This window comes from Astyanax mexicanus, chromosome 16, assembly GCF_023375975.1.
Source record: "Astyanax mexicanus isolate ESR-SI-001 chromosome 16, AstMex3_surface, whole genome shotgun sequence".
Classification (NCBI taxonomy): Eukaryota; Metazoa; Chordata; class Actinopteri; order Characiformes; family Acestrorhamphidae; genus Astyanax; species Astyanax mexicanus.
In genome coordinates this window covers 23,376,286-23,402,700 of record NC_064423.1, presented here as the reverse complement: position 1 = coordinate 23,402,700, position 26,415 = coordinate 23,376,286, and the positions used below count along the sequence as shown (strand labels likewise).

Sequence of the window (26,415 nt, the reverse complement as noted above, 5' to 3'; positions counted from 1 at the left end):
TTCCAAACGAAATGCAAAATTTACTGATGGTCAACCGGTGTTGGTCCATTGTTTAATATCAAGTAAAAAGTCAGTAAACAATAAAAAAAACACTTAAAATAGATCACTCTGTGGGTATAACATCTATATAATGCGTTTTACATTTTAAACTGAATTACTGAGATAAAGTAACTTTTCAATGATATTACATTTTTTGAGATGCACTAGGATGTTTACATATATGAGGCCTTTTTTACAGTGTTATCATTTTATGGTATATCTTCATTGACTAATGGTTGGTTTCTTGGTCAGGGATTAAGCCTAGTCTTGAACTTCACAGCATTTTCAATTGTGGGAATTCTCTATTAAATGAGATATGTAGTCTAGAACTAAGCCTAGTCCCTGTCTGGGAAATTTACCCTATGTAAAATACTTAAAGGTGCAATTTCTCAGACAGGGATTAAGCGTAATCTTGGATTCCACAGCATTTTGAATGGAGCTTATCTACAACTCTCAAATGTTCAAATGTTGAGTGAAAGGTTTTTACAGAAAGCAATTCAAGCAATTCTCATACATAGTTCCTTAATGATGGAACAAACTACCTTCTACTACCAGATCAAGAGCATCCCTGGCTATCTTTAAGAAACTCCTAAAGACAGAGCTCTTCAAAGAGCACTTACACTCCTAACACCTCTAGCTAACAATATAACTGTATTTTTAACCTTTTTGCTTCTTCCCCTCCTTTCCTCCCCTATCCCACTATTTCCCTGTGGCCTCCTTTAGGCCCTGCCTAAAATTGTTTTGCCTAAAAAATAAAAGACCACTAGTTTCTTTAATTTAAATTGAAAACCTCTGGGATATAATCAAGAGGAAGATGGATGATCACAAGCCATCAAACCAAGATGAACTGCTTGAGGAGTGGCACAACGTTATCCAAAAGCAGTGTGTAAGACTGGTGGAGGAGAACATGCCAAGATGCATGAAAACTGTGATTAAAAACCAGGGTTATTCTACCAAATTAATTTCCGAACACTTTACAAAACTTTACGAATATGAACTTGTTTTTGTTGCATTATTTGAGGTGTGAAAGCTCTGCATCTTTTTTGTTATTTCAGACATTTATCATTTTCTGCATATATAAGTGCAATAAAATTACTTTTTTTTTATTTGGAATTTGGGAGAAATGTTGTCTGTAGTTTATAGAATAAAACAACAATGTTCATTTTATTTAAACATATACCTATAAATAGCAAAATCAGAGAAACTGATTCAGAAACTGAAGTGGTCTATTCATTTTTTCCAGAGCGGTATGTCTTCTATTGCTTAATGTACATCATTATTTGTAATTCGTCTTGGACAAGAAAGCGTCTGCCAAATGTAATGTAATGTAATGCAATGTAAAGGTATTAAGCCTACTGGTGGAATTCAATAAAAAAAAAAAATAAAAAAAAAAGTTTAATCCTTGTTTTAAAAATTGCCCCAAATAAAGCCAGAGCTGGGATTTTAAATACTTAATAATTAAATATACACATTTGTCGCCCTCGTGTGGCTTTAGTGAGTGAATTCCCACCACCACTGTAGTCTGTAGTTCTTCATCCAAATGTGGGAAAAGTCCTAAAAAAGGCTTTGAACTGTAGTGTGCTCTGAGGATGTGAGGAAAACAGGGGCTTATTATTTATATTTTGCTTGGTGCAGACCCCTCTCCGCACCACCGGAGATGATTAAAGTCTGATTAAAGCCTTTAAACCCGTGATTAAGGTGCTGAGGGCTTGATGTGGGTGTGCGGATCCAGGCGCATTCAGCAGCAGCAGCAGCAGCGGCAGCAGCGCAGTTTCACAGCAAACCAGCCAGCCAGCCAATCCAGAGCGGGCAAAACAGCCGGTCATCTCCAGTCTGAACACACTGTGAACCGCTTCAGGGCAAAACAAGGAGCTGCCAGGCGAGCCCGGGTCCTTCACTGTCAGCGTCTGACGAGGGAGAAGCACGGGGTGTTAGATTTGCGCTCCCGGGCCGAATGATACCTGAGGAGGAATCTGGGAGACAGAGCCCTCCTAATAATAATCAGCGCTGCCTGCCTGTGTCGGTGCCATACTACTAACAGCGGGCTCAGCCAGCGAGCCAGCCCCAGCCTGCTCCTTCAGCTAGTCACAGCTGGCAGCGGCGAACAAAGAAGAAGAAGCGAGAAAAAACTACATTTTCGGAGGCTTTACTGTCGCTCAACGTCCGCTTAGCGTTTGAGGAGAAAGTGGGCGCACCAGAAACTGTCATGATGTTTCCACAATCCAGGCACTCAGTAAGTGTTTTGCTCGTTTTTCTTCACCGTTCTCTCAACAACTAGCAGAATGACATTAGCATACCGAGCTAGTCCGCTAGCTAACCCGCTGCCGCCGCGGCGCTCTGAAAGCTCTGCTAGCTGTAGCTGCTGGGCTTTTCCAGGCAAAACTAAAGAGTTATGAGCCTTCTTACATTAATAACATAAGAGCTGTGTACATTATATACTCTACTATACTGCAGACATGTCTAAAACATCGCCCTCTTTTTATATAAATCAATGTTCTTTAGCTAAAAAGGGGGTGTGCAGTTTTGAAACCATTTTGTTTACATGAGCATAAAGCTAGCTTTAGCTAAAACTAGCTAGGTTAGGTTAGTAAACTTACAGATATCTATGTTGTATAACTAACTATTTAATTATAAAACACAACTGTAGGTTAGTTAAGCGAACTAGCTAGCTAGCCAACTAATTCATACATCTAGATAACGCTAGTCTGCTTAGCTAATTAGCTAACGTTACTTAACTAGGTTAGTTAGTACACTGTTCACAACTACTTCAACCCCAAATACGTTTTCCCTGTAATTTTGTTTTGTTTACTGTTTTTAGACAACGTAGCTAGGTCGTTGGGTAACTAACTAGAGTTTCTGAGTCAATATCTTCAGGTTATTTAAACGTTTGTAAATGTTTGTTAGGTTAATAAACAATCCAAGATTACATCCTTTTTTTATGTTAAAATGTTGTTAAAGCACATCCAGCTCATATACAGCTCTGGAAAAACATTTAAGAGAGCACTTCAGTTTCTGAATCAGTTTCTCTAATTTTGCTATTTATAGGAATATGTTTAAGTAACATGAACATTGTTGTTTTATTTTATAAACTACAGACAACATTTCTCCCAAATTCCAAATAAAAACATTGCCATTTAGAGCATTCATGTGCAGAACATGTGAAATGGCTGAAATAAAAAAAAGATGCAAAGCTTTCAGACCTCAAATAATGCAATGAAAAAAAAGTTTTAGAGTTCAGAAATCAATATTTGCTGGAATAACCCTGTTCTTCTCCTCCACCAGTCTTACACAGTGCTTTTAAATTAATGTTTAAGTGTTTTTTCCCAGATTTCTTTTTCCAACACTGAGTATAGATATCTATGTTTAGCTAACCTAGCTAAGCTAGCTGTATAGAACCTATGTTTTAGCTATGTTATTAAAGCGCCACAAAACCCTAAACCATGTTTTTTCTGTTACTAGCTAAAATGTCTTCCTTTTGAAGTAATGAAAAATACCAGTCCTGCTTATTTTTTTTAGAAACATTTCCTAACATTTAAAAACGCATTAATTGTGGTAATTTCCGATTCTCCCTCCTGTCCTGTCTCTAAACCCATACACCACCAAGTGCCCCTCACATTGTTATTATTTTTTTAAGCCTTTTTCAGATTTGAGCTGACAGTGGAGTCAGCAAAAATCACCTGTGCACCTACTTATTTATGCAGTCTATCTAATCTATCTAATCAGCCAGTCACATGGCAGTAGTGCAGTGCTGTATCTCAGATAACCGCTTTGTACAACTGTGGTAAACAGAAATCTCAGGGTGCACAAGAACAGAAAGCTGAGGCTGCAGTGAGGAAAGTGTGAATCCATGAGCATAACCTGCCCACGAGCAGTCCAGGTTGTTGGAGGTGGTGTATACATTAATAATAGTGTGGGATTTTCTTGTTTTCAGGCACACTTTGAGCTTGTTAATACAAACTAATTATAAATGAACAGGATATTTGGTGAAGGACTATGTAAGTCCTGTCATAATTATATTCTTTTTCTTTTAATAGATACATTATGTTGTGGTGCACTTACACTGTTATTTTTGAACATTTTTTTGAAGTTATATACTGTATCCTTTTAGGAGAGTCAGATAAGAAACCAATGTCACTGTCATAAGCTAAGCAACTTTAGAAAATAAAGTTTGAGGGCATTCAGAAAACCTTTATTCACATTTAATAACTATTCCTGGTCCCACATTTGCTATATTAAAGTTCCAAGCACCAGCATTTAAAAATGATAAAATCCTGTGGTTGTTGGTAGAAGTAGTAGTAGTAATAAAATGAATAGTAATGGACGCATCTTTATCTTCAGAGCTGTTCCTGGACGCACCAGCAGAAGTACAGTCTCTGTATATTTTTTTTGCTTCTGCTATATTTAAGATGAGCCCCCTCTCTGAAACGGCCACAAAAACAAACCATTATCATGTCTAGATTGGAGCGCCACTGACAGTTTAAAATTGCTTACTTTAACAGTTTACAGCCGTTATTTTCCATGAGGTTATTTGAGTACGAGGATTCAGTTCCTGGACTACTAAAGGGTATCTTTAGACCTAAACTTTGTGCCCTGGTCTGCTAAATGTTTTACTTTGTGCTGCTGTGAAAATCCTGCCCATCCACAAAGTCTGTTCGGTGACTGGATGAATTTGGACGTGTATATCATCCGATCACTGTTAATTATTTTGGTCAGCAATAATGCAGGCCTGTTTTTAATCGCATTGCCTCCAGGGATTTATATTGTATTGTTGCGTATTTTCAACAAGTTGAAAGAAATTGCAATATGGACAATATGTAGCAATATAATTGCTGCATATTTTGTTCATATTGTGCAGCCCCAACCAGCACTATTATCGAACCACTGCCTTAATTCTCCCTCTGAGGACACCTACTTTCCAATTCTACAGCGATAATTAGAACTGAACAGTCATAATAATGTTAATAATTAATTATTGATTACCATTTGGTGCTAGATTATGTTTTGGTTTTCCACATATTGCATTATTTATTGCACAAACATTGCAGTAGTTTTTCACATTATTGAGTCAAGCTGTGCCTTATTCATTTGAGTTGGCTGGTTCTGTTTTCAGACTATGATCACTGAGAAACCGTTTTCTAACAGCAGGTTTAATGCGGTCACCAGTTTCTCTCTTACCGGGAGCACCTTTTTTCATTTGGCAGCTTTATGTTGTTAAATTGAAGGTTTGTCCTCTGTTACCTGATGAATGGCGACAGTGGTCATAGTGCTTTCAAAGCGTGAGGGAAAACTCATGTGACCTGTTTCTGCAGTAATGTGTTGAGTGCAGTTTGATAATAAGAAATTCTTGGTTGTATGGCAGCAGGTATTCCACCACTGCGCTTTGATGCAGAACTCCACAATAAAGTAATTGCAGTGAATTGAATGTGGATTATGCAGCTGTGGTTGTAAAAAAATGGTATTTTTTTTTTAACATAGGAGCATGCCGACAGAGTGTCTTTGTGGAAATGTGTGTTGTTTGTCAGAGCGCATGAATGATGATGGTTTTATTCAGTGATCAGTAAACATAGCTGAACACTTACAGCCCACACGTACATGCAGACCATATGATTAGCAAACAATTCAAACCAAGAGCTGTATAAAAGATTAGAGTTCTGTGTAATCTGAGACTGTGTATTTAGAGATTGTTTTAAAGTCCACTTATAGTTAGGGTTTATATGGTGGTATTTTTAACTCATACAGTTAAAATATTACCTTAGTATATTATATTAATGTAGGTGCACTGGTTGCTTAGGTAGTTCTATATTTATGAGGCTTCCATACTATACCTCCATACTGAAAAACAATCAAATAAAAAGAATGTACTCAGATTAAAACAAAGTTAAAATGTTTACATTTATAACTTAACACATTTTAAACCATTCGTCTGTTGTAGTCTGTTAAATGTTTTACTCCTCCAAGAGTTAATTTTATTTTATTTTTTTCTTTGTGGTTTATTGGTTTGCTAAACTGCTGTTGGCTTAGCTAGCTTAACTACAGATCCTCTGATAGCACTTTTCCACCAAAAGAACGGAAAGAAACCAGTTCTGTTAGGGTTTATAAGAACATTTCCACCAGTTTTTGTAGAACCATCAAAATGTCACATCATAAGTCATTAACAGAGGGAATTGCACAGCAACAGTTCGCACTAAAGAACCTAGTATACAGTTTTACATGTACCATAAATGGGTGTTTATATGTCTTTTCAGTGAAGCTGTGATTGCATGCATGCTTGGGTGCTCACCATAATTCTTTTTATTTTTAAAGCCAAATGTACAGCCCACTAATGCAAAGTGTGTTGTTAGAGGTGACTAGAGGAGTGCTTTTATAGTAGAGGTGCATATAGCTTCTTCATAGAATGAACAGTGAGAGTAATAGCACACTGAGAGAGATTTAAATGGAACAGTCTGAATATTCCCATCATATAAGTGGCGTGGAGAACCATAAATGATTAAATTAAGCAGTGATTTAATGAGGGAAGATTATGCCAGAGAGTGCTGCTGATAGATGACTAACAATAGACAGTAATAGACAATAAACTTGCAGAGATAACACGAACGGTTGAGGCATTTCACATGCATGCGCAGAGTGAAACTTAATTATAGTCTTCATCGTACGCCTATAGGCTGCTTCACTGAGGGTACAGATATTCAAACTGTGGGTACAGAGAGTACGGCGCATCCTTTAGACTAGGAGTGCACGGAATATTTTGCAACTGAAAATATTATGCCAAAAAAAAAAGCATTTTCAGAATAAGAGACATGACTGAATGATTTGTACTGAACTATAATACGTTTATAGTTGAACTGTGATACGTGTATAGGGGACATATTATGCAAAAATCCCCTCAAGCCTTAAAAGAAAAACATCCATCAGTTTTCTGTGAATCAGCTAAAAGATTTAGGTTGTCAGGAATCATATAGTTCTATGAGTCATTTGGATGGCTCCCTTATAGTGACATCAAAATAAGAAAACCTGCACAGAACCACTCTGGCACCACCCTTCACATGTCAATCCCTACTAGATCCATACCCAATAAATCAGATGATGAAACACCATTACATTCAGCTGGTTGAACAGTTTAGTACACAGTAGGATTAGCCAGCAGACTTCACCTGATGGATGGATCTATATCTACTGTCCGTGGCAGGTCAGCAGATGAGAGAGATATATGTACTTTAAAATAATGAGTTTTGTGCTTCTATTACAGTTAAGCATGTTTAACTAGCTTGTTAATGTTTTGCTATTTGGTCTCATTCTAAAAGGGTCAAACTGAAATTGACAAGAATAATTTACATAAGAGTGATTTTTGCACAAAGAGCTTAATGAACATGTTTTATATAGCCCATAGACCAATGTGTAAATACAGGTGCCTTTAAGTCCTCTTTCAGTGTTTCCTTTAGCAGAGGAACGGAAATTTTTGAAATGGCATTGACGGCAGCCCCACACTCCCGCTGCTCCCCAGACCCCCAGCAGAGCTCAGAGCTGGGAAGTGAGGAAGAGAGCTGGCAGAGAGAGCTGACAAATGGCAGGTTTAAGTTCATGTTTACGCTCTGCTCCTACAAAATAACAAAATAAGGCACTCAGCCTCACTTATTATGCTTAGTATGAGTTTACTACTTTTCTGCAAACTGGCTGTTTTCTAGCAGAAAGATACAAATACCTTAGCATTTGATTGTTTACTAAAAATTGGCTTTCTTTTTCTCTGTACATTTTTCCTTAAATGTGACTCAAGTATCACTGCCAGGATAAATTATGAATGGGATGGCACTACTGAAATAAATGTATGATTTAGGTTAGACTTGCTGAGGTAAATGCTTTGTTGATTTTTCTGCTGGGATATAAAAAATATAAAAAAATGTTTAATTTTACTAGCAATCATTTAGTATTTTTTATATTTTTTAATTTAATAGGTCACTCCGAGTTTCATATGTATGCTGCACATAAAAACTGTTCTTCTACCTCCATCACCTGCATTAACCTATAAAAGAAAAAAGACGAAAAACGAGTAATCAGGAAAAAAACCCAGACAGACCTCAACCTGTAAATTAGGATTCATGGCCTTGCCCACCTTGGCTTGCGACCAAATTGTTTTTTTTTTTTTATTGTAGTTTTTAAATTACCATTTATTTGAAAAGCAAGACAAATTACATATATTTTCATTTAATCACTAGTAAAATATAAATTAAAATCCTGCAGAAAAAAGCATGTTCAGTATTTATTAATCGGCAAAATTGTTTTATTTTGTTGTCATTTTAGTTTTAACATACATCTTTTGTTCTCTGCGTATCTCTGCTTTGGACCTGTAACTGTAGATGAAGTTAGTCACTGTAAATCCATTTGAGCTGTAATCTAAAACTAAGTGTTATTAAGTATAAATGCAGGACAGCGATGCAACAAATGCTATTAATTGCAGTGGCCAATTAAGGCTATTACATGTCTGATCAGTGTGGTCCTGCTGGCCCAGATCTCTAACACTGAGGACAGTAGAGGGTCTGAGAATCATCGGCTCGACTCTGCTCTGCTCTTGCCGTTTTGAACGCTGGCCAGGGGAGAGGAAGCAGAGCGCTACTTGGTTGCCACAGAGGAACGACTCCATAGCAACGCCATCTCGCCGCTCATGACAGCGAAGGTGTTTACTCAGGCTGACCTGAATGGCTCACAGCTGCAGTTGTATGTCCTGCTGCCACTGTGAGACACCCTGATCTGATATCTGCAGGCTAAAGGCAACACCTCCCCCAACTTCACCCTCAGGCTCTGTCTGTCCTATTTTACTCTCCTCATACAGGCCTGTAAAAACGCATCAGTGCATCAGGGAGCCTCAGTCTGACGCATCGCTGTTTAACTGTACTGATTTTGGAATGTCCTGATTGATTTGTTATAATAATAATAATAATGTTAAATAATGTATGCACTTCATTTTTTTTGGCCACATTAAATTTTTCATGCTAATTTCAAATGTAACATTTAATTACATTAAATTGAAAAGAGGCTGCTGGGCATATGGTTCCATTGTCTGTAGTTGATTACACTTGATTATAAGTAAGTAAAAGTGTCAAAATCTTCTCAATGAATCGTGGCCTAAATCATTAGTGGAAGGTTTTCATGATAAAAGGTAAATCCCTGTATTTAATTTGTTGGCCTACATATTGTGTTACATTTGGTTTACTAAGTGCAAAAGTTATTTTAGAGCCCAGTTTGTGTTGAAGTGTCAATTGTTTGTGGTAGGTTTAGGCAAAAAAACGAAACCTCATTAAAACTGACATTCAGAACCTCTAAACACTATTATCTTGCATGTGTTGATATTTTTTCCCCACTGTATATGTTCATGTTTGGTCCCTTTTAAAAATAAAATAAACATTTTACTGCATGTTTAATCTGCTGCATGGATGTAACTTGAACGTTTAGTCAACTGAGCAGTGTGTATAATCTGTAAACAATTGAAAACAATATAATATGTTCAATTCATTGTAATATTGCAGTGTTATTTTAAGTAATGACAATTTGCATCCTAAATATGTGATAGGCTAATGATCTAGTCAATCCTTAAAATATTTTCTGATCATATTGTTTGTGAGTTTCATTATGTTGTTTGTGAGGTGCGTTTCTTATTCGACCTCTAGATAGAATACAAATCTCACTCATGGCTGTAGAACCAGTGTAGAAATCTGCTGTAGAAAATGCTGAGTTCTTTTAGCATATTTGGCACTTTTTTTACCATGTTACATTTTGGTAAAATGTGTTAAAACTAAGCAGAGGAAAGACATTTAACACTACTAACTGGATCACCCTCTCGTGAGTGCAGCCCAGTACAATTGCTATTAAAACAGCAGAGATAAAAAAAAACAAAGCTAACAACACTGAACAAATGCTCTGGACTGAAGATGTCAAATACGACTCTATGAATGTTGTGTTTTGTGTTGTATTATTGTAGCTACATAAATGGTGTTTACAACTTGGATTAAATTTAATAGAATTGTCGCAATGAAATCATCTGTACGTGTAAACGTAAATGTCTGTCCTTTTTTCACAACCTCATGATGCTCATAAACCCTCCCCCCATCATGTTCTGGTCTGCGTAGCTGCTTCTCAGTCCTCATGTGTGCAGCCTGATAATGGCTTTATTGTCTTGTGTTTGGTCAGGTGTGGTCTCTTAAGTGCAAACCTGAAGCTTCCTATCTGCCTGTGGCCTCTAATTCTCTCCAGTGCCTTAGCGCTGCTTGATGGTGCCATTAAGATCCAGCGCAGGGTAATAAGAGAAGGGATTAGGAATTTAGCGCTGGGCTTTCCAGGAGCTGCTGAAGCATTTCAGCTGTGAACTCTGGCAGCAGAGGCTTGAATTTAGCCTGGGTCTGCTCTCACAGCATTGTGGTCAACTGTGATCTTACTAAGACTAATCAGTCCAGGAGCTGGCAGTTTACTGCTCACTCATCATTCATTTATAAAGCAATAACTAGCGTCTGTGTCTGTTCTTTATTCTTTTTATAGTAAGACAGCTTACACTGACATGCCAAAAGTCATGGGATAACAGGATGTAAATGTAACACCCACCCCTGTTTAAGTTGAGATATTTTCTTGTGAGAAAGCTCTGGCAAGGTGATGTGTTTTTTTTTTTTTTTTTTATATAGTTAAAGTGAGCCTAATAGTCTTAACTGCATTTAACATTACTCGATCCACAGTCTCCCGTGTGTACCTGGAATATATTATAAAAGGCATTACCACCCATTGTGGACAGAGCAGTGGGTAGTAATGATTGTAATTGGCCGTGTCTGTCTGAAATTGTCTGTGTAAACAGACAGTCTCTGTCAGAAATATCATCCAAATTCAATACAGTACGCTCCACACGCATGTCCCTTATGCTACAGGTCGGTTCTGGGACCTGTAACTTCCATGGGACATGACAAAAGTAACAGGAAACATAACTAGTTACTGTCACCTGATACAGTAATTTGGTATGTCAATGTAGATGATCATTTGTATGCTCTTAGAAAGCTAGTAGCTGATAATTAACTGGATTCTAATTGCCACATTCTTAACTAATGGGCCAGAGTAACTATAATTAATCAAATGTTTTTTAGAGTACTTCTTTTTGTCTGACACACGCTTTTGATATATGTAATCCGATTAGATTGTTAGTACCATATTTTTGGCACTATAAGGTGCGCTTAAAATTCTTTTAATTGTCCAAAAAATCGACATTGTAATCCGGTGCGTCTTAAGTACAAATTTTATCATTTTAATCATTGAGGTTGTAAGGAACAGTAAAGCCACTCCGCACAGAAGTACAGTGTTATAAAGGATTTTCAGTAAAGTCTGTCCAGCACTAAGGCTCGAGCAGTATTAGCATTAGCCGCTAACCGCAACGTTAGCTCTTTCGCCGTTCAGAGGAGAGTGTATCAGACAGACTGTAGCCTGCCTGTTTACTGTGTTATAACAAGCTATGTGGGACGAGCTGTTAGCTGATAGCGCCATTGCTTACACTTACACTTAGGATTCCTCAGTGTAAAGATGTTGGGTGGAATTTACTAAGGCTGAGTTCTGCTAATCGCGGCTAGCGCTGCTGCTAACCATAACTTGCTCTGATGCTAACTGCGCTGTTGAACATATTGGAAATGTTATTTAACTTAAAGAAATAGAAGCACTTTACTCACCAAAAAAATAACAGTATTCAGGATAGAAATCTGTGTAAATTAATATCCAGCACTCGTTTGACTGTGAAATTACAGTTTTGTTTACCTAGTCAGGTATTCAATATTATTAATCAAGCATTTAATTACTGGCTTAATGATAAATGCATTACAAGTTCATTATAATGCACCCCTTATGTCCAACAATATTACCAATCAAAGCCATCCTTTATAGGGCCAGTATATTATTTATCAGTGGCGTTGCAGTGGAGGATGAAAATCACAGATTAATTAAACTTGTTGAATTAAAATTCATATGGAATGAGTTATAGTTATATACGCTTTTTGTACAGTGAGCATGCTGTAATATGGCAATATTAGGCCATCACACATATATTTAAAATGTCACATAAGAAGTCCAGCTGTAGGCAAGAGCAACGCTGCGAGTTATTTCTGTACCTGTGACTAACAGAGCATGTTTCAGTGCAGCGCAGTGTTTGTGCTGCTGTTGTTATCATTGGTGACCTGCTTTGCCTTCAGACAGCCGTGCTTCACTTCTCCCCCACTTAGCTCCAGTTAACTGCTGATATTAAATCATTAAGGAGCCGACGAAGGGATTCCCACAGCTGTGTGTAGCCAGGATGCTGCGGCTGACTGAGAGCTCTGGGAGTGATATTGGTTTTAATGGTAATGTTGTTATTGGATGGGGTGTGACGATACACTCACAGTCAAGCTCACACTGTGGTTTAATTCACAATTTGATTTCTCACCATATTTCATATGTGATTTGAATGAAGGAAAAGGATAAGTATCCACATAGTAGCGTATGCCATTGCTAATGAGAACTGGGAGGCAGGAGAGGAACAGCGCATTATATGCTGGATGTTGAATATCAGAATGTTTGACTGCTTGAAAATATAAGAATTGAACATGATGCATTGTGTATATTGTTATTTTTTTTTGGCACTGCAGGCATGTTTTTTTTATTTTATTTTTTTATTAATAATGGTCAGTAGTGCTGGGCGACAGGTTTCAACTGTTTCAAGGCGTTTGGGAGCCCAAAGCAAAATAGGGCCTCCAGTTTTATCCAGTGTGAATAAATAATCACTTAGAGCTTCCTTTCTTTTTTTTTAACGGCTTCACGATGGATAACTCAGAATTATGGTTGCTGAAGTTTCATATTTTACCTGCTGCAGGAATCACAAACCTGGCTGGCTACTGTCAGCAACTAGTGGGAGGTGCCCTCTTTAGGGGGATTCTGATAACAGTATTGTTGTACTTTCTGCATTGATCATGACCGAGTTCACACAGGGGCGCTCACACAGTTTGTTGTTGCATTCAGTTCATAACCTGTCGTTGTCTGGTGACCCCAGGTAATTGATTAGTTTGCTTGTCATGTTGCATCGGGCCTGCTGGGCAGTATTGATGAACAGAAATGCACTGAATGAAGCTAAGGGCCCTTAATGTCATAACCATATACATATTTGTACAAGCATTAAATGTCCAAACTGAGAAATTATCTCTGTTGACAAAAATAAAATGCAAGCTACCCTATAGCTATAACTGTCCTCTCTCAAATAAGGATAGTATGTGCTTCCATAGAGTCCCATGAATCCAACCAACTTCTTCTTTCAGCATTGGACAGCTAAGCACACTTGGAGGAGAACACTGATTGTCAGATTTGTTAGCTGCCCACACTGTTAGCATGCTGTGTGTTAGGTGTTCACTGATCGTTTATTAGGATTAGATATCGAGCCCAGTATTAACAAAATTAGGTTAATTAGGTTTGTTTTGCCATATATTGGTTGAACAAGAAACTGCAGCTTCTTGTGACGTCTTGTAATGCTGCAGCAAATTGCAAAATATGAATCATGTGATATGACCATACCCAGCAGATCAACAATTTTATATTCAACTTTAATACATTTAATAGGAAAATATTTGTTGTGTTCAGAAATAATTGATTAAGCCAGTCATATTTTTTGTAATTTTAAGCAGTCACATCAATATAATTGCATAATGATGCATTACACCCTTTTTAAGGTATATAAACCTATCAATTAATAATAGTTTAATAGTTTGGGAGATTTTTATTTTTATTTTTTATAGTTCTGTGTGTTTCAATCCAGTTTATTTGGATGTGCTGTTTTTAATGCATTGCTCATCGCAAAACTGGTTAAAATAATAGAGAAGTTAATTTAAATGTTGACAAACTAGCAAAGGCATAAAATGGACAGTAAAGAGGTCTGCAAAAATGACTTGAGGTCATGTTTATTTATTGTACAATAAGTTATTTATGTAATTATTGACTGGCATAACGATAATCATTCTCAAACGATTTATCGCTGAGCCCTGGCTGAGTTTGTGCAGTCTGGAGGGTGAAGGTGGTGTTTGTGGCTTTTTGAAGACAGCAATCTTGTCAGCAAATACACACGCTCCTCTTGTCAGGAATAGAAAGAAAAGTGGCCTTAGGTGTGTGTAGGGCTGGGGCGGTATTGATTTTTTATAACCGCGGTAAAAAACTAACGCATCACCGCGATATTGCGGTTAACCGCGAGACCCCAACCACCCCCCCCCCCCCAAAAAAAAAAAACCCACAAATTTATTGGTAATAAATCTTTATTCTTCAAACCATACAGCCTACATACAACCTCTACATAAACCATAAATACAGCATAACAAGTGAACATATGCTGCCTGTATAATTCGTCATTGTACAGCTAACCTGTCTTTTTCCGAGCAGACTTTTTGAAGGAGGAGCTTGTCCGCCTCCCCCTTCTCCATCCATAGATCTATTTTAGGGCTGGCCCGAATAGCGGTTTTGAGCTCAGGATATTCGGCAGTAATTGGTAGCGAATATTCTAATATTCGTTTTAAAAAAAAAGACGAATTAATCCACAGCAAAATTTTCCACTGACCCCCAGCCCCGAAAAAAATATATTTCTCACCCCTTTCCTCGGGCCGTTCGGGCTCAAGGCTCAAGAAGTCTGTGATAGGCGTCTGTTTTTTTTTTTATTCACACTCTTCTTATTTCTCATTAAATATCTACTAGATACAGATTATATCTGTACAGTATCATTTATTTCACTTCCCTCCTGAATATTTGGAGTGCATTATGTCTCCTTATGTTGTGTAGTTATGTAGTTTTCACCCCAGAATTTCTGCTGCCTCACACCAGGCTTCGGCTGCATCGCAGGGCAGGAGCGCAGCTGCGTTACGGCTATTTCGTTTGAATTGTGCAGTGCAGAGTATTACAGATTTTGTATTTTTGCACTTGGGCTATTAGCTCAATATTAAATATTTCGTTTGTTTATAAATTATTTTATATTCTTAAACCATGTTAAATTATATTCGATTGGAGGAAATTAATTCAGACATCATTTCTTTTTTGTCCCGTTACCGTTCCGCAAAAAAATCCTTATTTTAATCCCGCATCAGCCCGCCACATACACAGTTTTGCCGCACCTGCCCCGCGGTCCTAAATAAATTTAATAAATTACATTTAGTGCTTAAGATTAAAAAAAATATTTATTAAAACCGCGCTGAATAGTGCGGTCACGTTTCTTACCACATTACAAAAAAAAATCGGTGTGTGTGTGCGCGTGTCGGTCCATTCTCCGCTCCTTTTTTGTGCTTAGGGTTTTTTTGTTGCGTGCATGAGAATCACTGCGTGATTATTACAATTTTCTTAACTATTTATTAATGTGCTCCCACATCCTCTGGATTGATTAAACTCCTGTTCCCGCCAATAACAATTCAGTTCTGTCTGTGCCGCAAGATATCCTGACGGGACCCGCGTCATATAATATGTTGATTAAAATGTCGTGACGTTAAGAAATCGGCTCGCAAGAGACAACCGACCAAAAAAAAGACATTAGTTCCATTTTAAAATAATAGAAACCTGTCCTTTATGTTTGACAATTTTTGTTTCACTTTACTTGTCCTTACTCATCTGAAGTTTATTTATCTGAACTGAGTTTTATATGGTTATATTTGTAGCGGTTCTGAACTCAGTTCCGCGTGCTGTGAAAGAGACAAGGCGCAGCGCATTTTACCTCAGACTTGGTCAGATAACAACATTTCAGTAAAGATGGTGGTTATAGTTTTATATCATTGCTTTGCTGTTTGAACTACACTTCAACCAACCTTACTATTTTTACCAAGACTGAGGCGCAATGCCGCGCGTTCTCCGCGGTGCTCACGCAGAACAGCCAGCAGCCAGACAATGAATTAATATATTTTACTTTCTCAAAATGTGACCACGGAACACCTTACATGGCTCTATGGTTTACCTTGAGGTGGGTGAATTAGTTTGATGTGTTGGCGAGAGGTGCAGACACCACTTTCCGGCAAATCTTGCAGATGATTCTCTTCTGTTCTGAGTCTTTTTCTTCCTTTTTTCTCAACTTACTGAGCCTGCCCTGTAGCTTCCATTTCCGAGCCAATATTAGTGCTGCTAATCTTCACTCTCTTCAGCAGCCTCAATGGAGACGAAGTGAGCAGGAGACTCCAGAGCTGTTCTGACCTCAATGAGTACCACGCACCGCGTTTTGCTTAACCCATTCGCTGCCGCGCCAGTGCAGCGGCAGCACAGATAAATGACAAAAATTTTTATATTCGATATTATGAATTTTGAGATCGTTTGACACCAATATCTATCGCGATCAAAATATATTTGATATATTGCACAGCCCTATAGTGTAGGACTTACACTTGACATATTAATACTGAATTCACCACAGTTGTGCTTATATGGAGCATTTTACTACCGCTCAAAACGCAGTCAATCAGATTTGACAGCCATAAAAAATGCGGTAATGACGGTAATGAGCTCATCACCGCGGTGACGTCCCATAACCGCGGTATTGCGGTAATAAAATTATCGTCACAGCCCTAGGTGTGTGTACACACACACACACACACACACACACACAAACTCACATACAAGCAAGCACATGTATGTGTGGTTGAGCTGATTTGGTGGGAGCTGTGTGGAGACCTCTTTAGTGAACAGGACAGACCGCTGCTTTTTCTCTTAAGCCTCCAACACAGAGGTTAATCCTTACTGTACCACATCTTCATTACTGAACCAATGCCAACACACACACACACACACACACACATACACATACAAAGTCTCTGCCAGGATTGGACTGTTACATTTCTCACAAAATTGGCTTGCAAAACATTGTAGTTTTCTTTTACCTGCATCTGCAGTTTCCTCTCAGATGTTTATGTTGCATCACACACACACACACACACACACACACACACACACACACACACAATTTCCTCTAGGGTCTTTTCAACTTGTGTCTCTTAGGAACATCACAGAAAAGAGCAGCTGTTTGGGTCATGACATGGCGGAGTGCTGACCACTGCAGTGCTGATCTCCTCTCAGACCACTGCACTGGACCTCAGACCTCAGAGCTAGGGGTCAAGAACAGATTACATCACTTCCACACACACACACACACACATTCTGTTATTTCCCTTAATGAAGTGATCAAGGTCAGACTCTTGTTTTATTAGTCTACACCAAAAAGGTGCTTCAAATGGCTCTTTGAATTACAGATGCAACTAATGATTATTTTTTTAGTAGTTGATTAGTTAATCCTGCCATCACTGCCTCCTATGAGCACAGCTCCTGTTCTAACACACTTTTGCCTTACCTGCTGAAGTCTGCACACCTGCAAATGTCACCCTGGTATCCAGTCTCTGCCTTTTTGGTGTTTGGTGCCAGAGCTGCACCAGACTGTGATGGAAGTGGTGATGACGGACCTGAACCTGTAACTAGCTTCTAAGCCTGTTTAAACTAATTTCTCAGCTGGAACAGGAAGTGCATCCTGTGTTGGGCTTTATTTGTGATGGATTTGATGTTGACATCCTACCACAGGCCATAGTAGTGATTGTAGTTCTGAGAAACTTAAAGGGCTCTGCAGCCATAAAAACTGTCTTGTCAAGCTGTCCCGTGCTTCTCCTGAAATCCACCATCATTCTAGTGTTCAGGTTGTTGTGATTGCTCCAGATAACCAATCATTCTTTGGTAAGGAGATGTGTCATTGTTTGATGGTTCAGGAAAGGGGGAGCACAAAAAACAGTGGAGAGCACACATTCGAGTGGAAGGCCAGTACTGACACTGCGTTTACACTGCTCTGTTGCGTCAGCGCACAGCGATGTATCCTATTCTTTTTTTTCAATGGAAAGCAAATTTGGACATCGTCGCTCAAATGTAAAGCCACCATAGATCGATCACCTTTGCTGGCTGGTTGCAGTATGTTAGTATGATGTGTAGCTCTGCTAATCTTTATATGTTTAAACAACAAAACATACCGATGTTAGTTTTTCCTATGCTAATATTGGTATATTTTTTTTTTATTTTTCCCTAGAAATCAGTTTTTTTTTTTTATGTTATTCTGCAACATAGTAAGAAGGCAGGGCTACACTTACAAATGAAGTGATTGACAGCCAAGGCTGGAACAGATTTGTCTGCATTACAGAGAGTCCAAATATAATTTCAAACACTTCTTTTTTTTTTTTTTCTTTTTTTTTTTTTAAGTCGCCTCTGAACTTAAAAAAAGCAATAAGAGCTTTTTTTTATATAAAATGCTTAAACTTAAAAATCTGCATTGCTTTGCAAATTTGCCATTTGCCCAACTGGAAAGGATGGAACCACTGGCTTGATGTTTTCTACAGTCATTGTTCTGCAGTCATTGTACCTTGAACGTAAGGGCAGGTTGCAGAAGGATAAGTATATCAATAGATCATTTATTGGTAGATCAGGACAAGGCTGATGCCCTCTCTACCCATTATGGTGATTTTAGCACATTCAGCTTGTTTTCATTCTGGTTTATAAAAAAAAAACATATCCAGTTAAAACGATCCATCCTGATAAACTGAATCTGATTGTGGTTGGATAAAAAAAGTATAAACTTATACCATTCTGACAACCTATTGGTATATACGTGATCCATCATCCCTGCACACGTCACGGCGTCACACTCCAGCAATAACAAAGCAGACGTATGTAGCCTAGTATAAAGAAGATTCATGGCAAAGACTCAATAGAACTGAAGCCCTCGAAATGTCCCAACTAAGCTTTTTTTAATATATTTGCATGGTACTAAAATGCATTAATTTGTATCGTGCTTCTGTTGGCTGTGTTTAAGCTTGGTAAAGATGATTGAGGGAGTCTGAAAACTGATGAGCACCTTGTTAAACAATGCAGGCAGAAGTACAGTAACTGTGATATTCAGAGCCGGACGTGTCGACGCAGTGACTGTGAAAAAGCTTTGTTATTGGATTGTCATCGGTAGCTCATCAGTTCTATCGGTAGAGGAACGGTAGATCCTCGTTTTCATTAAGTTTAGCTCTTCTCCCAGCCTTGCTCACCTGCCCCACATTGTGAATGATCACGACGAGTCGTAATCCCTGTTTACCAAAGGAAGCACAGAGGCTTACGAGAGCACCACCCAGAGCTCATCGACAGCCTGCTGCTAAGCGCGGGGAAATCCCTGTGGAGGCGACTGCTGCGTGGGATGCTAATGCAGCGTTTAGCTGTGAATATCTGCTCATTCTTTTGAGTTTATCTGCATCCTGCCTGCCGGTGGCTTTTCCGAGATGTGTTTGTTTGCATGCGCTCCCTCGGCTTTGAACGCGCGTCGCCGGGTTATTTGTTTTGTGGGCTGGGAGTAATCGGCTGCGCTCCAGAGGTCGTGACCCCGGCGGGCCTTTTTACAGACCGAGCATCAATCACAATCACCAGCTCTCGGCCAGTAATCACACAAATCACACACTGACCCGCCTGCTGCTGGACTCAGCACGGCCCTGCAAACCTGATAGCCCCACACAATCAGCCTGTGAGCTTCTCACACCATCCATTATACGCAATCCTCACTCTCTCTCTCTCTCTCGCTTTCTCACTGTCTCGATCTGCCTCTTTCCCCATGTTCGTTTTTCTCTCCTCCACCTCCATGCTTTTTCATTCCCTTGTAGGCCTGTCACAATAATTACGTCACCTAACATATTGAACAATACAAGCACCTGATCTGAATCATTTTTGATAATCGTGATAGCTTCTATCATGTCTCTTTATATATTTGTTCACGTACCAGACTAATGCTTCAATAACTGTGACTCTATACACACAGTGAGGGCTGCTGAAGTAGGTAAAGAGAAAAATTATATATTTCCCAATCTGTAACTAATTAACATTTTGTTTAAATGCCTCTTAATCTAGCATCCTATAAAATAAAAATACCCCTACCCTGCTCCCAAACCTCTACCTCTACCTCAGTCTGCTCTGTTTTACTCTGTTATCTCTCCTTTCTGACTTCACTTATTATTATGACGGGAGACGGGATTCCTACAACAAGGAGATAATGCCCAAACTCCAGGCAAGAGATTTCTCTCCCCTCTGTCTTATTATTTTCAAATAATCATAAACTGTTGGCATGTCCTGAACAACTGCACTACAGTAGCTTGCAAAAGCCAACCAAAATGTGGTTTCACAAAGTATTGACTTAGGGGGGCTGAATACTTTTGCACACAAAACTTTTCAGTTATTTATTTGTAAAGAGAATTTTTGAATCATCCATATTTTTCTTTCCACCTCACAATTTATACCGCTTTGTGTTGGTCTTTCACGTTAAATTTCAATGAAATATATTTATGCTTGTGGTTGTAATGTGACAAAATATGAGCAGTTCCAGGGATGTGAATACTTTTGCACTGTCCTGAACTACTGAAATGTCTGGACGCCAAAGTGATCCAGCGGGGTAAGTGTGCCACTATGATCGAGAGATCACAGGTTGCTGCGCTTTTCTCCGAGCACACTGTAATGCTACTCAGCATTACAAAAAGAGACAGTGGCTGACTGCACATGTGAGAATGTGAGAGAGAATTAGAATTAATCTTCAAGAAATAAGAAATATCTGGATATGTGTGGATAGAGCATGCAATCTTTAAAAGACATTTAGATTGTGTTTACAGTAAATATTTCTGTAAAGCCCAGTTGAATGTATTTGGAGGAGCCTGTTAACTTTTGGGCTGTTTAGCCTACAGGAATTGGCTAGTGCAGCTGAAACACCTGGTTTTAGACCACAATAATTTATTGTGTTGACGGACAGTTCTGGTGAAAACAGGAGAGTTGAGGTGCACATTGAATTCTGCCGTGATTTGGGCAGCCGTGGTTTTATGTTTTTTGTATACAATTCGGATTAGCACCCGAACATCCCTTTCAGACAGCTTCTTCTTGTGTCCACAGTTAATCCTGTTGGATGTGGTTTGTTCTTCTTCGTGGTATGCTATATTTACCCTGGATACCGTGGTTTTTGATACATTACAAAGACTTGCTGTCTTGGCCACAGATGCGACAGCAAGACATTCACCAACAATTTGTCCTCTTTTGAACTCTGCTATGTCACACATAATGTTGTGTGCATTGCAATATTTTGCGCAAAACTGTGCTCTTACCCTGCTAATTGAACCTTTACACTTTGCTCTTACTGGTGCAATGTGCAATTAATGAAAACTGGCCACCAGGCTGGTTCAATTTTGCCATGAAACCTCTTACACTAAAAATACAGGTGTTTCAGTTTCAATGTCCAACCCCTGTAGTTAGACAATGTCTTATGCTTTTTAATATACAGTTTCACTTTCCATACACACAGTTTATACCAGCAAACCTTTAATTGTACTGCATGTTCCTGAAATGTGTTAAATGTTCTCCTGGTGTTGGGTCCCTCTCCATCAGCAATGAACGTAAAACTGCCTTGCATATGGAGATGTATGTCTTGCGTATTGAGCCATCCCTTGTGCTGTTTTAAACTCTGATGCTCTGGTGGGGGTGGAGGTGGTCTTGTTTGTTTATGCAGTAAAAAATGATGGCTGGTGGTGTTTGTGGAATGTGAATGTCTTACTCTGGCCTTTAATGCTTGGGTGGTGGTGGTGGTGGTGGTGGTGGTGAGTGTTCCTGGACAGTGTGTTGCAGTCAGTGTGTTGAAAGTAGAATAATCCCTTTAAAATGTCTTAAAGAGGTCAGATTGGCTCAGCGCAGGGAAGTGGGATAATGCCATCTTTTTATGTGTGTGCATGTGTGTATGTCTATGTTCATCTGTGTGTGTATGTGCGTGTGTGTGCACGCGCCAGGACTTGGGCCATGGAGATAATCATCCAAATCAAATTCCTGCCCAACAGGATTAGCTCCCCTTCCCGCCACTGGATTACAGAAGCCTCCAGTGCAGCGGCCCTGAAAGCCCCCCGTTACTATTCTGAGCTTCAATTACAGCACAGCCTGCCTCATACTTCCTGTCTGTCTTACCTGGATATTATTGCACTGGTTATTTTTGGGCGGGAGAGTGATGCCACAGGTAGTGCATGTGTCGCAGAGCTCCACATGGCTTGTGGGTTGTGGATTTGGTTGTCACTCTGGTTATTGTTTGTGGTATGTTCTTATTGTGTCTTATTCCTAGCTTCCAGAAATACTGGTGATGCACCAAAATGATTTGTCCAAAAATGGCAAAAACACTTCTGAACAATGGCTAATTCATTTTTATAAATTATAGTTATGTTGCAGTGTTTCCACAAGAGTTTTTCAGCAGCAGCGGCAGTGTGTCAAACTCTATTCCAATACACACAATGGAACTAGAGTAAGCTTAGTGTCAGAGTTAGCTTAAAGGTTTCGTTCCATCGTTTTTTTCATTTATTTTAAACAGTCTAGTTGTGGTCTCTAGTAGGAATGAATGCCATGTGAGATGTTTTTTTTTTCGGGAAAAAATAAAGTGCTCAGGTGTTTCTATTTAGCCCTGCTGTAGTTCACAGAATTAGTGGTCTCTGAAGAAAGATTTGGAAGAAAGGATTTGGCTCTTGCTCATATTCATGCTTATATACTCATATTCATACATGCAGATATATTGCGTCTGATTGGATTGAACAGAACTGCAGCAGAGAACGCCTACCTGACTTCCCCCCACAGTCAAATTTAAAGCTTTAAAACTCCAAAGGACAAACTGTTTTCAGAGATACAGCCTTACTTATCAAGATATAGCACTGAGTGCTAGGTACAGTTAACCCTTAAACTCTGCTTAACGTCAGACTCGAGGTGTTGCTCGGCCGCAAGGCTGAGAAGAAAGGTTAACGGCTCTCAACCACCACTACCTGTGTGATTTCACAAAGAAAACAAGAACGAGTGGATTTTAGCAGAAAGACATACCAAGACATGCACCATGACTTCAAACTGTCATCAACTATCAGCGAGTAATCCAGCCTGGAAAAACAATAGCATTAAAAGATAATCCACTTCAACTCAGCTTTGTCTGTTAGCATGGCAGCTTTTAAGCTGTCTGAACCTGGTTGTTAGCATCATGACTAAAGCACTTCAGTGAATCTGGTTGCTTTGTCGGCAGCTGTTGTGCGTTTTTAGATAAAACCCCTTTACAGAATATTGTAATTGCGATTTAAGGGCGTTCAATGTAATTCTGAAGCTTTGAGAGAGGCAAGTGTTTAAAAAAAGTTTAGAAACTAATTTCAAATTGTATTTTTGTAATTAAGTTTTGTTTGAAAAGCAAGACAAAAAATATGTAGTTTACTTTAGTTTATGTAGTGGTAAAAAAAAAAATGTGTTTGTGTGTGTAACCCTAGTGGATTGACACACTGTACAGGGGGTATTCCTGCCTTTTAACCTTGTGATTCCTGGTAGGCCCCAGATGAGGGCTGTCATCGTTACGGCAAGAGTTTTCACAATAAACACATTAAAAGAGCTGTGAACATTTAAAAAAAGAGGTCATATTGCATTACTCATATGAAGGAGCAGAAGGAGGAACAGAATGAGCTCTTCATGCTGTGGACTATGGTCATGTGACATAACCAGACTGGAGGCAGAGCGAGGTAGAGGTCCACAATGAACACACAAGCCCAACTGCTTCTTAGTCTGGGAGCAGTCTAATTTCAGATCTTAATTTATCACATCGATATTTACGTTAATAACAGGATATCCAACAGTGGTATCGCACATTATATATATATATATATATTTTTTTTTTCATATCATACACCCCTAATCCAGATCCTCTGCAGCTCTTTTCAGAAAGAGGTGGATAAAGGGGTGAATTAATGAAATACTGAGCATTTTTGTGCGGAGGACTGACCTGACAGTGTTGGCTGATCAGTGCAGATGTGAAGGAACTGATGGTGGCTTAAGTTTACATTTGCCAGCTTTGTTCAGACAGCAGTTTTACACCCAGCAGCCCAGCTCATCTCACCTAAACATCCAGGGAAAGCTGCCAACCCACAGATGTGACCGTATTTGGCGTGGAGGACGGGAGCGGAGGTAAACACTGAGATTAAAGAGTTTCAACTGGCAAAGCCTGCTGCTGCCTTATGCCTCTTCTGACTGGCCGACAGTATGAGATTTTAAAAAAATCTAACCTAACTGATGCTGGAAACATAAGAGCTACAACCCATAGCTACATTTTTCATAGTTTCTGTCCATCATTTTAGATTAGCCACTCGAACAAGAGTCCTGACCAGTGACTCAGATCCTCAAGATCCTTCTTGTGGACGTTTCTTATAAACTTAACCTAAGCAAACATCATTAGAGTAACAGGAATTTCTGCAAACTTGATCTAAATAAAAATAGAGGATGACAGCCAAAGTACAGAGTGCAGTGTGGATGGAGCTTGTGCATGTACACGCTGTAACACAAGCTTAAAGTAAATAACCTCAAAATCTTTACACATGGATAGGGGTGGGTATCACCACTGATTTCCCAGCACAGTCACCTGTGCTCCAGCCATGCTTAACTGATCACTCTAGCCAGAGGGCGATGCTTGAAAAAAGGATGGGCTCATTTTAAGGATCAATCTTGGGTTTATAAAATTCAATATCGGATCATTCAAATGTAGATCAAATTGAATTGAAAAATCGTTTTTTTTCAACACACCCCTACACATGGATAAGTTTGGTTCAGCTTGGTTCTCAGTGGTCGACACTCATATCTATTCAGGAATTACAGCAACATTGCTTTTTCCACCAAAGAATTGTCATTCACTCCTCAGGATACAGGATTAGGGGATACTACAGGTATTGTATGTAAAGGATGTTTCGTAGTTATAAGTAAAGTGAAGTAAAGTCTGGATTAGAGATGCACCACAATACAGGTTTTGCATTATGCTTTAGGAGGTTTAACCTTTCTTTGAGCCACCCGGAAACACACCTTGCACATGCATTTCTGGGCAAGTGGATAGTCAAAGCTGTGTTTGCATCCTAGTTTTACGCAATAAAAAGTTGCATGCATATTAAATTTTAGCCACTACAGTGCTGTTAGCTGTTATAGGCTACCATGAGCACTTTGAGTTCTCAGGAAAGGTGTTGCATAAAGAAAATATTATTATTATTATTACCGTGATTAGGAACGACATCAAAACATTCTTCTTTTTAGCAGAATAATATTTACAGTCATTTATATTATACAGTCATTTATTATTTGTTTTCTAAACAATATATTATTGTGTTATTAATATTGTTTAAATAGCTACCACTAGGCAGGATAAGCGTTGCCCTGCCAATAAGGGCTTCACGTCATTCTGATGATGCCCCCACACATCTTGGAGCACAAAGCACCAGATATTGAACAGCATTGCAGAGCCTTTTGTTAAATTTATCTTTAGGTTTATAATCTCTGAACATCAGAAGCATAAAACAGAATGTCAAAATCAGTGTTTGAAAAGCTGTGTTTTGTGATAAGGAATTCGTAGGGCCAGGCTTTCCGGTCACTGGCCAGGCATGCAACATGACATAAGAATTGTCATTAGGGCGGTGTTTCATATTGTGTCGTACCAATAATATCGCCTAAAAAATGTACACTGTAAAACAACTTGTATTTTGATTAATTAAAATGCCTGTTTCTGGTAAGTTAACCAAGTGGTTGTGATAAATTACCTGGCTAAAGTAGCTAACCTGTTCAGGAGAAAAGTAGCAGCTCTTCGTCTTTCTGAACTGGAACTCTTCTCCATCTGTTGAACTCACTGCCAGTATTTACGCTCATTTTATTCCATATTTGTTTTTTTTAACCTTTTGACGAATTATGAGGCTTTATGAGCTGTGGAGCAGCCAAGGCTTCAGCTGAACCAGTCTGCTTGCTTGCTTCCATGGCTGCTGCCCCACTTGTTTTTAAACCTGGCAACCTGGCAAAAAAAAAAAAAACTGAAATTATATTATTTTAGGCCATGTCGGCCATCCCTAATTGCCATTGTGTTACACAGTCTGAACGCTAGTGCATAGATACAGGTAGTGGGGAAATGTTTGGGTTAATTGTTACAGTGGTTCATTGTTGTCTATGAACTGTGTCAAACTATACAAATATACTTACATATTTTTAGAAATTTAGCAGTAGTCTTCTCAACCGCATCATAGCGTAAATATATTTTGCCATATTTTCGATTCAGTTATTTTAATGTGGATTTCCCAAAACTTTTTGAATGAAAAATTCTAAAGAGAATAAAGCATACAGACTGAGATGATAGAGTAACATTACAGGATTCTGCAATATAACTTGGCTTATAGTCAATGTATTCCAGGTCAGTGGAGCATTACAGTAGAGCAGATTTTTGAGACTGTTATTTTAAGAGGAAAATGAAACACAATGTTGCTTTAAGATGATCCTGATGTCTGGAGACCTTTTGCAATTGTCAGAAGAAACAAATCAGCCTTAAAA

General features: G+C 38.8%; 1 protein-coding gene across 1 annotated transcript in view; it reads left to right on the top strand.

Annotated features, from left to right (window-relative positions):
- The first annotated feature begins 1,695 nt into the window (after window positions 1-1,695).
- tle5 (TLE family member 5, transcriptional modulator) overlaps window positions 1,696-26,415 on the top strand; it is a 54,797-nt gene continuing 30,077 nt past the window's right edge. The window contains exon 1 of the mRNA XM_049465635.1: window positions 1,696-2,272. Coding sequence (XP_049321592.1) covers window positions 2,246-2,272 — 27 coding nt within the window. The 5' untranslated portion in view covers window positions 1,696-2,245. The remainder of the gene's footprint in view (window positions 2,273-26,415) is intronic.